The sequence below is a fragment of the Rhyacophila brunnea genome, unplaced genomic scaffold, assembly GCF_057557595.1.
Source record: "Rhyacophila brunnea isolate RB1 unplaced genomic scaffold, BYU_Rbru_1.0 scaffold_10, whole genome shotgun sequence".
NCBI lineage: Eukaryota > Metazoa > Arthropoda > Insecta > Trichoptera > Rhyacophilidae > Rhyacophila > Rhyacophila brunnea.
In genome coordinates this window covers 29,205,171-29,219,572 of record NW_028232752.1, presented here as the reverse complement: position 1 = coordinate 29,219,572, position 14,402 = coordinate 29,205,171, and the positions used below count along the sequence as shown (strand labels likewise).

General features: G+C 33.1%; 1 protein-coding gene across 1 annotated transcript in view; it reads left to right on the top strand.

Moving 5' to 3' along the window:
* LOC147079069 (uncharacterized) overlaps positions 1 to 14,109 on the top strand; it is a 144,555-nt gene extending 130,446 nt beyond the window's left edge. The window contains exon 2 of the mRNA XM_085948801.1: positions 11,202 to 14,109. Within this exon, the coding sequence (XP_085804927.1) occupies positions 11,202 to 13,187 (1,986 nt within the window). The 3' untranslated portion in view covers positions 13,188 to 14,109. The remainder of the gene's footprint in view (positions 1 to 11,201) is intronic.
* Positions 14,110 to 14,402: the final 293 nt, after the last annotated feature.

Genomic DNA, 14,402 nt, shown 5'->3' with positions numbered 1-14,402 from the left:
CACGGAATGAGTTATGTATACCCTATTATAAAAAAAATATATATAAAACAGGATTCATCTAAATTGATCCTCATGCAAGTGGAATATATCAATATCAGAAGAGATTTGCTTGAACACAGTTATTGCCCTCCAAATTAGCATTGTTGCGATTGTTTACCTACTTTATATTGAATTCAAGCACGAATAAAAATATAAATCCTCTATGCATATGTTTGTAATTAGAGTAGAGAGAGAAAAATCGTAGTATTTTCGTATAATCATAGTTAAGTAGAGTCCATACTATTGAAATGTTTTTGGCTTTATAGTACAAATTAACTGGTCTAATTAGAGTTTCCTCATATTATTATAATGGCATGTTAAGGTTTGTATTGTTATATTGAATGTATCAAATAATGTAATATTATAATACATACAGTTATTTAGGTTAGTTTTGAAATTTCAACGCTTAAATGCAATAAGAAGAGCCGTAGGTGAATTTTTATTTTATTGTGGACCATACTAGCAAATACTTCATACAATATACTTAATCATTGAAGTCATAACATCGAGTGACTATAATCAGGGGCGTTTAGTCCATTTCACCACATGAGTAGGTGGACTCCTAATCAAAAATTCAATATCCAAACAGTCAGTGGCGGATTTAAAAACTATAAACTCCAACTATCAATGTAGGTAGATACCTAGTAAAAATAACAACGTACTCTTCCATATGCAATTATTATTAAAGATGTCACAGTGATGCCATATAATATTATTGGTATAATTTTTGTGTCGGTAGTACTTCATGCCCCACACAAAGGGGGACTAACAGGCCCCTAACCTTGGGGGCTGGGCTCAGGAAGGGCCCGGCAAGCAAGGTGAGTCGACCAAACAAGTGAGATAAACACACATCACAAATTTGCTTCACTCGTAAAAAAAGTCGCCTACGGCGCTATTTTCCTTCAATAATATTATTGTTTAAGATTATGTAGTTGTACGATATAATTGTGTATGAATATTCGACAACTCCATACTTTAAATGGATGTATTAAAATATACAAAAAAAAACACTAAATAATCTACAAATTAATTTTACCTCGTACACCATTTGGAAAACGCTACTGTAGAGCGTCACACTGCCTGTATCCTTAGCGATAGGTAGAGGACCCCGCCAAAAATCCTAGCCTGGGGGCCCGCTTCAGAATGTAGGGGCCGTGTAGTACTTACTAGGAATTGCAATACTAAATGAAACTACCAATACAGGTATTTCGGTATTTCCTATTGAATACAGGTATTAATACCAGTATTCGTAAAATATATGGGTAACAACAGAAGTATCTACCAATATATATCTATGTGTATATTTTTTACAAATCTCTGATACATCTAAAAACACACCTGACAACTTCTAAAACCCGCAAGCGACTGTGAAAACATTTGGTTAAATTAAAATTTTGGGAAGTACCTACAATAACGTATTTCACAAATCTGCACGTGTCATTGCGGGTCACTAAGGACGTTAAAGGGTATCGGGTGTAAACCAAACATGGTGTAATCCGACAAAAAAGATGAATAAATAGTACGTATGGTGCTGATGCTAATCGTAGAAATTTTGTTCAGCTTTGGGAAATATTTTATTTTTAATTTGTGAGAATCTTTTGGATACGGGATTTCGGTATAATTTAATAATTATTGTATGACTAGTTTAAACTGTCACAGATAATTTATTGCCGCTGCAAATACTACAAAGTTGCATAAAATAAAAATTAATACTAATATGTTATGTTAACAATAAGTCTTCTAGAATGTAAAATAATTGACAGGGTGGTTTCGCAAAGTAATGCAATGATCGGTTTCAACAACTGCACACGGTTACAGTAGTCGACAGATAACTTACAGTAGGTAGAGTTTAATTTAAAAATCGAAACGATACGCTACACATGTTTTGTGAATTCCAACAAAAGCACATCAACAAATTCTACGTGTTGACAGTTGGACGAGTTTGTATGTGCGATCCTCTACCGAAACAACATTAGGAATATTCAAACTAGAAATCCTGCACACCTAGGGCCTGTAAGTGTCAGATGATGAGAGAGCAAAAATGACAATTAGATTACAATGAAAATGAAATTTCAAGTTAAGAAATATCCTTCAAACTGAAAATTCTAACTGATAATGAATGTAATATTTCCGAAAAATACAAATCACTGCACGAAAAAAAATCGTTTATCTATATTGATAGGCGTTAGGAATAGGTGTAGGGCTATGTACGCGGGAGAGACTTGCAACATTACGGTCGGTTCTGATTTGTGGCTATATTTGTGTCGCGTCGAATTTCAATGTGCGTTGCGCCCAAAAACATTTTCTTTCACCGTATGACGCTGAAACTTACTAAATGCAATTAACCCACATGTAAACTAGGTCGCAATTACAGTTTATTACAATAAACTTAATTGTTTTAAAAATATTCAAAAATATTCATTCGGTAGTGTGAACACAGTGCATCCATACTTTCAAGAATCACGAGCCGCCACTGGCTATAATATAATATTAGTTTCAATATGGGTACTGCTAAAAAATCTCTATATATATAAAAATCTCGTGTCACGATGTTTGTGGTCGAACTCCTCCTAAATGGCTCGACCGATTTTTATGATTTTTTTTATGTATATTTGTTAGGTATGAGAATAGGTCAACAAGTATATTTCATACTGATAGGTGATTAGGGTATCTCTATCCAGAAAAATTTTCTTTTATTTTTTTTGACAATTTTTTTTTTGTATTTTTTTTATTATTTGGCATAAAAAATACCTATAACCCCAAATTTTCATCCTCCTACTCTCACCCTCCCATTTTTAATCGCGATTTTATTATTTTTGTATGAACAAATTTAACCGTCGTTCGTATTTCAAACAGAATGAAATTATTAATGTTGTTGAATGACAGATGGCGCTACGTCCGAGAAGAATTCAAGAGAAGCGTTGCGTCATTTTGACATTTCATTCGGCATATCACAACGCAGTGCGTGCAAAATTTTGTACGATTTATTTTAATTTATCTATTTTTATGTGCGTGTATTACAGTGCACAATGCCAGCAAGATGCAAGGGGGTCATTTGGGCCGTCGAACGAATAAAGCAACAAACATGCGAAATAGTAGAGCAGAAAGAACAGACGAACAAATCCAACAAGATAACAAAAACGTGCGTGTAAGCATGTCGCAATTGCGTGCATCTCAATCACAAGAGGCACGAGCTCAACGAAATTAACAACGACAATTGGAACGGAGCCAAGCGCGCCGGTTTGTAGTTAACACACGCAGAGCAAATGACCGACAACGCCAACAAGTACATCGAACATTTACATCCGCTTCGTTCCTTCGTCTCGCATTCGAGTACGAGCCAGATATTGAATATTCCGCTCATCCGAAAGTGCTGATTGGTGCTATGGACAAAGAATGTCCCCATTATCATGCGCTCAAATTCAAACATGAGTCAGCCGGGATGTGTTGCGCATCAGGAAAAGTGCAACTACCAGAAATTGAGATACCACCAGAACCATTGAACGGCTTGCTCATCGGCACGGTTCCAGATTCAAACATGTTCCTGAAGTCCATTCGCACATTCAATTCATGCTTCCAAATGACTTCGTCCGGAGCAACAGAAATAGTTCACAATACTGTGGCAAATGGTCAACAATTCTATTCTACATTCACAGCACAATGAATTATTGAAGTTCTTCAAAGCACACATGCACGAATTGCAAAGTGACAATCACGCTATTGTCATCAATCCTGATAAAACACCAGCTGGAGAGCACGTACGTCGATTCAATGCGACTGTTGTTGACGACATTGCTGGAATCATGGTTGGCGACCGCACATCGACGCGAGAAATCGTGATTCGAAGAAGAAACAATAATCTGGAGTTCATCGCTGACAAACACCGTTCATACGACGCTCTCTAATATCCGCTAATTTTCTGGAAGGGACAAGACGGATATTGCATAAACATTAAACAACGAGATCCTGTCACAGGTAATTCATTCATTATGAACATCATTACTCATTTTGAATTGAGAAAATGAATGGTTGATGTTTTTTTGTTTTTATCGGCGGTCATCGTCTACAGCGCTCTATTCCTCTTTCTGTCACAGATCCCATCCCCACACACTTACGATACATTCGTTATTTTTTATTTAACAACCAAAATATTCACTAGAAACAGCGCTCGAAATGGAAAAATTTACGAACCGGAGCGCTCGACAGTTTTCTGAAGATTTTTACATAGTAAAGTTATCAAAGATTATGTGTTTTTTTCATAAAAATAAGTGTTAGATTTTCTATTATATGGCCTATCCAGCTCAGACGGTCAAATTATCTATTCCACGAGACGGAGCGAAAATTTTACCGATTTAACGAATACGAACGGCGCTCCGGTGCGTTCCGGTTCATTTCGAGCCCTGACTAGAAATAATTTATATGGCAGAACAACGTTTGCTGGGTCAGCTAGTAATAATATATATTTACACACTTGCGAAATCTCTTTAATGTCTCAGATAATAATATATAATAGTATAATCCCACACCAGTTTTTTTATCCTGAAAATTCTTTTTATATTTTTCAATGATGAATGATTGTATTTTGATTGGTTGTGTTTTAATTTGGCCTATTATTAATTGCACATCAAAAATAATAACTAATTAAATTGGTTAGATAATATTACAGTCGGTATTCTTCAATACTATTAAAATGATCAATTAATTTTAGTAGGTATTGCTATCTTGTATGTTGTAATTTTGTATAAGATAAGTCTGTGGAATTGATCAATCAATTTATTGTAATCACTTACTGATCAATGAATAATACATATTAATTATGTATTATGGTCCATACAAATTCTAAATAGATACTTATGTATTTATATAATAGAGATACCTACATTATTTATAACATATGTTATTGATAGCCAGTTAGCGACGATTTTCTTTGAAGCAAATGACATAAAATTTAAAAGGGTGCTTTCAAATAGTTCAAACTAGTTATAAAATCTAAAAAGGGTGCGTGGGTGTTTCTCATAAAATTATATTTTCTAAATAATATCAATTCAGATTTCACAGAACTGTTAAAAGCAGTCACATACCGTTGGATTACAACATAATATAACGTTGCTAAGAGACACCAAATGGATTCAAATTATATAATGTAGTCGCTACAAAATACGAAAAATTATAAGAATAGTACATTACATTGAAGTACACTCAATTAACCCTTGTGTAATTATAGTGATAATTTCTCATTGATGGGTCCTGGATGAGAATAATCAAGGAGTCCTTCATTTTTGTGATTAGGGTGGAAGGAAGCTTTGGTAGGGGGACTTGAATCACATTGTTATTTAGCAGTAAAAATAAGAAAACACAGGGCTTAATATTATTTTCTTTACACAAAGTTAGATTTATTATTATGAACACAGAAAAATCGGGGTATTAGTAATGGACTAACAATTAATAATTGCAATGAACATCAGAGAAATTATTACTAATAGTTAATAATAATGGATCATTTAAGAAAATTTGAAGTTTATTCACTCAGCTCAGTACTATGCCTACTGTGTATTTACATTTGGATTAACGATATTGAAGATAATACTCTTATTCTATAGAGATGAAAGCTCTTTTCTTCGTCGGGACCTCATAACTTAGGATCGTGATGATTTGGCCATTTGACTGCCTTCTCCGTAGCTTTGTTCCATCCCGCTTAGCATTCAGTGGCACACAGAGATTTCGTCAATGTGAAATCTGTGGCATTCTTGATTTGGTCTGTTCATCTGGAGGAAACTTTTCCTCGCTCCCTCTGACTTTCGACCCGATCCAATATCGGGCTGTCATTGTCCCTGCGGGCAAGTGTCCGTTGAAGGTGAACAGAGAAAAGTCTGCCTTGAACATATAAAAATGAGATATGTTGTTGCATACAAAAAACACTTACGTCAAACAGGAAATTGTTTCAGCGATGATTATTTAAAACCACAAAAAGCTCAGTCTGGAAAAAGATTTAAAAGCTCTAATTTAGATTCTTATAATCCCCAATCAAATATATTTATAGCATTAGGATGATTTGAAACATTATCGTTTGATAGATTGCGTACCTACGGCTTATACATATTAGAATTTGACTACATAGATATTTCGCTGTAGTCATCTCTGGTAATACTGTTATACCCAAACGTATCAATAATTATTCTGCAATATTAAAAATATATCATTCTTAATATACTATGTTAATATTCCTTTAACAGAATGGTTATTAAATCTATTGTGTCAGATCCACTTATAAATTTTGCACGGCAAAAAATGGCGTCTTCCACAGTTGCTCTGAATGGAAATTTAATGCTAATTAATCGTTTTAATTGCATACACTAAATTACAATTACACGCCAGATTTACAAGCATATATAAATAGATAACAGATATCCGCCAATTCGCAATGCATTAAATGTGCATTGTCATGCAAGAACTACTCCTCATTGAAGAAGTTCCTGGTAGTTTTGCCAACAACTTTCTTATTCGCATTTGGCATATCAGAGCATAATATATTTTATATATTCAGGTGTAAACAAACTGCGACATGCGTGTCTTTTAAATACTTATTTTATTTCTCAAAATCTAAATCTGAAATCTTACGGGTTATGTGATTTAAACATTTTTTTTCATAATATGATATCGTCGTTATTTTAAAAAGTTATTTTCACAATCATAGAGTGTAAAAAAATCAATCATAGTATTCATAGTATAAGAAAATTCTGACAACTTAAGTATTAATAATCACTATATGTATTGCCAGCGCTCGAAAAAGAAAATTCTACGAAACGGAGCGCTCGACAATTTTCCGAAATATTAACATACCTAGTTAGGTATCCAATTTTATATTTTATATAAATACGTGTTAGATTTTTTACATTACCTATCTAGCTTAGACGGTCAAATTAATTTTTCTACGAGACGGAGCGATAATTTTGCCGATTTCATGAACCGGGACGGCGCTCCGGTACGCTCCGATCCATTTCGAGCCCTGTAGTATTGCACTTTATAAAATGGCAGTGTATCGCGTGGTGATTTTTTGCATGAACGTTTACCTTAGGTTACCAGCTAAAACCATCACTGCAATAACGATATGTACTACCGTTATCCCATTCCTCATTTCCATTCTCGCTCCCTAAATTACGAGGTTGACAACCAACACTTGTAAAATACTGTTTGTAACTTCCTTTTCTACATTTTGAGACGTCAGTAACATCTGGAGAATAATTAATAATAAGAATAGCTCACTCTTGTTTCAAGGTTGGTTAGCACTAGTCGATTTTTGTTATTTCGAAGCAGAGAAGCTAGTTAGTTTTAATAATAAATTAGCTTTCACTTTATAGTTGTGAGTTGATGAATATCCTAATGATTTTATTATCTTATCGTTTTCATCAGTTAATTAATTTAAAAATGTCGATTATATTTGATTAAAACTGAACTTCAAAATCGAAAATCAAGATAATGGTAATTACTTATCATCTTTTACAATTATGTACGTTTTTAGAATAATAATTGTTAAATGTTGGTAGTTTCACTTTTTAACTACCTACTTATCTAGATAGATAGATTACACTAACGTTTTTTCTTCGTACGAAAAACCCTAACTCAAAATAGATACAATCATGGAAAGAATGGAATCATATAATATGTATATCCAACAACGGATCTACGTTGCAAAACCTCTCAAGTAGGGATTACCATTATTTTCCAGTATTTTTTGATACCGAAATACCGATTTTTAAAAATCATACAATACCGATATATTCAGTATTGAAAGTGGAAACAAAATGTACCAATTAACATGGAAGGTTTAAAAGGACTGTGTTTTTTTTTGACGGGTTACGTTGTTCAATTGTATAATCATTTAGCTTGATTAGAAGCCTCAGCCCTTTTTGGTTTTACTTCTTACGTAGGTACTTACGTATTCGTACTAGTATAAAAGTGCAATAAACTAATAAAACATTATATGGAATTACCATTGGGACACATACACGTCTGGAGGGACATGCTCGGCGTAAGTCAAAATTGAGTTTTTATTGTATTTTCAAACCATGATCCTGGACATTCCTTAAACATTGTAGATAATCTATTTATATAATTTTGAAGCCTTATTATCCTTTATATTTATTTTAAACATTTGATGACTGCATAAAGTATTTATGTTACATAAAATAGTATTCTTTTAAACCTCTCACTCTAATGTTTTAGAATATAGTCATATTTCAGTACATGAATGTGCAGTGGTGTTAAGATTTTTTACTTTTATTAATTTTTAATCGCATTTATAAAACCATTAGTATAATTTATGAGGAGATAATTTTAGTAAAATATTTACGATAAAAATTATATTGATAATCTCTGTGATCCCAAATTTGACAAGAATTAGGCAATTTATTATTCAAAAAATCGGCAAGATTAACACATTTGAAGATGATTCTAAAGATACTTATTATAAACTATGTCTTTGAGCATTTAAGTGTGATAAACATCTTATCAACGAGTTCTTAATACCTAAAATTATAGAAGCTGCCGTGATTGCTTCACACTGTAAAACTACATCTTTCAAAAGTTCTGCTTCATGAAATTTTACTGCAATGACTCGGTATTTTGTAACTACAGGCAATACTACTTTTTGGTACTTAGAGCCTTATTTAATACACGTATTCATTAATGTTTAAAATAAATATAAATGATAATAAGGCTTCAAAATTATATAAATAGATTATCTACAACGTTTAAGGAATGTCCAGGATCATGGTTTGAAAATGCAATACAAGTTCCATTTTGACCTACGCCGAGCATGTTAACATAATATAAATTTATTGAAATATCTTTCGAAGAAGAAAGTACCAATAGTTCAACTACTAGGTATTTGTAAACATTAATATTTCTACCGTATTTTACCGTTACATATTTTTAAACATTTACAATTATGTGTAAGTACATATTATTATTTAGATATTTTTGCTGTAAAATATTAATATTTTAAAGAGATTTTTATACGTATCTATATTTATTGGTACTTCTTGTTGTTATTGATACTTCTGTTTTTTTCATAATATATTTCACGAATACCGGTATTAATATCGGTATTCAATAGGAAATACCGATATTGATATTTTCATTCGGTATTGCAATCCCTACTCTCAAGTACGTCGAGGCCTATTTTTAAATAGAAACTTAAGACAGATATATTCACAATAAATTATTGCACCTATTCATTGTTTTTAATAAAATCATGTAAATTGTAAACGCTAAGTAATCATAGCTTATCAGCAGTGACGTCCCTTAAGCAAACTTAGAATGCCGTGTCTTTTTATTTTACATATCGTTCCCTTACTTTGAAAAGCTTCTAACTGACATTTTGGCCTAAAATGACTTTTTGATGTGAAAAGGTTCCATTAGCCATATTATATCATATAGGTACGTTCATTTCAGAGTAATCTATTGTCAAATATGGGAATTAGCAGTACTGATGCCGGAGTTCTATCTACATGTCTTTTTATATTGAAAATTATGACTATTCCAAATTACAAACGCCCATAGCTCAAAACATGGTCAAATGCAATTAGAACCTTGTCAAAGTAAGGAAACGATTTTACAATTTTTTCATAGGTCGTATTCTTATTTGTCCGGTACAAATCTTGCAATCGATTTTTAACTAACTTCCCGACTAGCTAGACATTTGAAACTTTTAGAATATATCAGAACACGATGCCAATGCATTTTTTTAATACTTTTAGCCATCTTGAAGTAGAATTGAATTCATTTTCAGTTAATTCTGTTTTGTATGAAAAGTTATTTCGATACCATTATTGGTTGCTAGGGTGCCCTAGCAACTAAATTATTAAATAATATTATACGTGCGTTACTATGGAAATTAATATGAAATGAAATTTTTTCATTATTCAGTATTTCTATCAAGCTCAATTTTTTTGATCGTTTAAGCTAGTCAAGTCAAGTTTATATGATTCAACAGAAAATTTAAAAACGTATTTATATAAAAAGTTCTTTTTATCTTGTAATTATTTAGTTTCAAATTGTCTGTAAATTAGTTAGGTAGGCACCTAGGTACTTACCCATTTTAGTATTGATTTCCGGGTATCTTAAATTGATATACACACCATATCCTCAAAATTGGAGCATTTCAACGAAACCTACTCACAGTGGTAGTTTAAGGTACGTGAATGTCTATGGCGCTGACAGTTTTGGAGGCACCCAGGGCTCTAAATGGACCGGAACGCACTGGAGCGCCGTTCCGGTTCATGACATCCCCAAAATTATCGCTCCGTCACGTGAAAAAAATAATTTGACCATTTGAGGCTAGGCAGTCTAACACATTTATTTTTATAAAATTAGATAACTGAATATTTTCGGAAAATTATTGAAGGTTTGTAAAATTTCCCATTTCGAGCGCTGGAGGCACCCTTCTAAAAATTGTACCTGTGCGATAAACCACCATAATAACGTACTTTAAATAGGTACATATATTGTTTGAGACAAGTCAGATGTATCTCTCCACATTATTTATTGTTATCTGGACGTCATATGATGAGATCATGGATGACCCTCAACCACATTATCCACGAAGGATTATTTATAATGACGCAGATGTTTTCGCAATCGGGCAGCCTTCGCCATGGCTTGGCTACATGTATATTCTATTGTACGTAATAAATTTCGCCGTATCACAGTTCACCGCAAGATGTCGTACCAAAAAGAGATGGTCGTATAGCATTGAGATAAAAGATGCGCGATGTTCATGGTGCATTGCCGGCAGTAGTATTACAATTTTATTTGATTTGATAACATTAATTTGATATTGGTTGGTATCAACTATCTGATAATAATGCTGCCATTATCATCATATATTTAATAGGTACGATATTGTTAATTGTATTTCTAATTTACTTACCTAGGTACCTAAAAATACGAACTGGAATACTCGATAATAATCCGAAAAGTGTGCTCTTTTTCATTATACCTAACATTTACCCACGTTGTCACTCATATCTTTAGAATTCTTTTAAATTGAGTTCCGTGCCGTGTTTTGACAATGGTGTAAAATGTCTACATTCTAGAGAAATCATTTAGCTTGTTTACCTACATTTATGTAGCGATTATCATGAGATTTATTTCTTTTTCAGATCCTGACGATTTTCTTCTTGGTGTGGTGCTTCGCATCTGCCAGTACATCCTCGTCTGATGGCAGCAACGAAGTCGAGCCAAAGGCACCGATTCGACTAGATCCTATCCTGAGGCGTGCGCTTCTTAGAGCCATCACTAATCTAGAAAACGAGCCACCTGAATTGTCCGATGAAGAAGACACTACTGATTACAGCACAACTGAACCAAGTGAACTTTTAGAGACAGGGGAAGATACAGATGTCAACTCAAGTACACAAGATTCAGTAGCGGATCAAGAACCGTCCGTGCAATACCACTCTTTTGTTGTCGATGGACAAAAAGCATTTGATGCATCATCGAATGATTCGTCTAAGAATAATAACATAGATGCTCAGATTACAAATGATGGTAAAGAAAATGATATTAGATTCCAAACTCCAGATCCGATTATAGACGACGATATTGAAACAAAAGAGTCCTCGAATTTGAATGCGCTCACCCAATCTCGAAGCATTCAGTCTGAATCATCGGCTAAAAATATTGTTCTTCCAAAATTGCTTCAGCCACCAAAGCTGCCCAAAATTAAATCTCAAAAGATTGCTACCACCACTCCAAAATTTACAACTACAACTTCAACCACGCCAAAGCCGAAGTATAATGAAGACGGTGAAAATATTGAGCAGTTAGAAGATCATGAAGTTCAAGTTTTCCAAGCTCCCCTTGTTGCGGCTTTTACTGTCCATCAGGACTCACAAGGATTACCGCGTAGTGTGATTCCAATTTATAAGCAAGCGATCCGTGCACCGATACCGCCACTTCTTCCAGCCAGTCGTCTCTCGTCCCAGTCGTTGCAGCAATCTTCAATTCAACAATCGATTCAACAGTCGCCGATTCATCTTTTATCAAATAATCAACAGACACAAAATCAGCAACAGTCACAAATTGAACAACAACTTGCTCTTCAACAGCAGCTTGAGCAGAAGCAGCGCATCTTAGAAGAGCAACTCCGACAATTGCAAAAGCAACAAAAACAGCAAGAGGAATTGTTGAAGCAACAACAACTTTTACATCAACAACAACTACTTCTGACACAAAATGAAAGAAAGCGTCAGCAACAGATTATAGACGAAGAGCAGCAGAGACAGAGACAGCAACAATACTATGAACAGCAGAAACAGATTCAGCAGCAAAATCTTGTACGGATTGATCAATATCAACAACTACAACAGCAGTATCAGCAACAACAACAGGAACAATTCCAACAACAACAAAAGCAACAACAACAATTACAGTTGCAACAGAAACAACAATACCAGCAGCAAAAACAACAACAGCAACAACAACAACTACAACAAAGTCAGCAGCTACAGCAAACCCAACAACAATTTCCAAGACCACAAAACCAATTATCATCCACCAGCGTTTCATTTCAGCCTAGCATCTCCATCCAACCGAATTCAGGTATTACGGCTCAACAATTACCCCAACGAGAGGCTGTCGACTTCTTAGTTCACCTTCGTTCCAGGCAACCGTCTCAGTTCCCTCTGCAAAATGGTGGTCCAATACCACCATCAGGACAGCAACAACTGCCAATTGATAAATCTAACCAAAATGCGTTCAATGAAATTGCTGCTAGACAGAGCTCGTCTTCTACTCGTGTCTTCCGCCAGGAACCTACCACAGGAAATTTTGGTTTCAATACAAATAATCTTTACAATAATAACAATAACTACTACCAAGTTGACTCCGTCAATAATAGAAATTTCAGAACCCAACAACCGCAAAACAGATTCCGAGGCGATACCGAGTTAAAAAGTTTACTTTATCAATCGGGACTGACAAATGGAGGAAGGTCTCAAGAAGACTTGAGCATAGTATCGAAAGTGTTATCCCTGAATCACGGTGTTGTGCCCAGAGGAAATTTTTTGAGTGAGGACTTAGATTTTCTTTTCGGAGAATCGAGGAAAAATGAGGCTTCAGTGAAACCGAGTAATGATAATAATTGATCATATGAATAGTGCGTAGATACATATAACTGAGATCAAAGAATGTTTTCAAGATTGGAAGAAGGTTATAATAATGTAGTCACTTTGGTAGTTGTGAACGATCTTGAAAACAATCCATTCAAAAACCTCAAATACAAAATCTGTAAATATTAGTATTTAATACTTATCAGATAAAGTAAATTTAGTCGGCAAGAAAAACTGCAATAATATAAAAAAGGTTCAGTTATTTCTCGAAAGGTATTGGATGTTTTTGGTAGTATTTTAATATATTTAAAAATAATGTAGTAATTATTTATTTAGTTTGTTAAAACCTCAAGAATATTATGCCATTATGAGATGTTTTTATTTTTAAGAATCATTTCAATGTTAATGTTATCATTATTTAGTAATGATTTCTGTACTTATTTATACCAGCATTTCATTCAATCGTTTTAAGATAATATGTAACATTTAACAGGAAGATATTATAATCACAATATCAACATATTTAAATAAATATATTAATCTTCCAATAGTTGGTTCAGTGTACATACACAATATTTAAGACAAAAAAATCCATTGAAATAGTCTACCTACAAAGTATAATATTAGAAATAGCCATAAAAAATTCAACACAGATTATATTAATATCATTTTTCCTTTATTTGATTCACAAGTAATTCTTATATATTAAAAAGAATATTATTCACATCCTTACAATAACAAGATATTATTAATTTTACGTTTTGTTAAGTACATACCTATTTTAATTTATGATAATCAAATCAATTATTATGGATCATGCCTGGACACAATATAAACACCGAGTTTTATTGGGTATGATCATTTGTATTATCATCATATTTTTGCAAAATAAATATGAAAAATTAAATTAAAATATTATAATGTTATCATAAATACTTAAATTATAATAAATATATCCAGTTAATACAATATAGTATGATTAAGAATGTTAATAATGTTATAACACTGAGCACTGATTTTTCTGATTGTCATGTTTACATAATTATTTAAAATAAAGTTTTTTTTTATTAAAAAAGTATTACTTATAATATGTATTTTCTTTTTTTAAATTTCATTATAACATACCCGTTCACCTCTATCAATATTTTCTCTGTTACATCCAATATTATATTATTCATCTTTATTCAGCCTGCATTCGTGTACTATACGACATGTGAAGGTGAAATTAAAGTTAACAACACATAATCATCA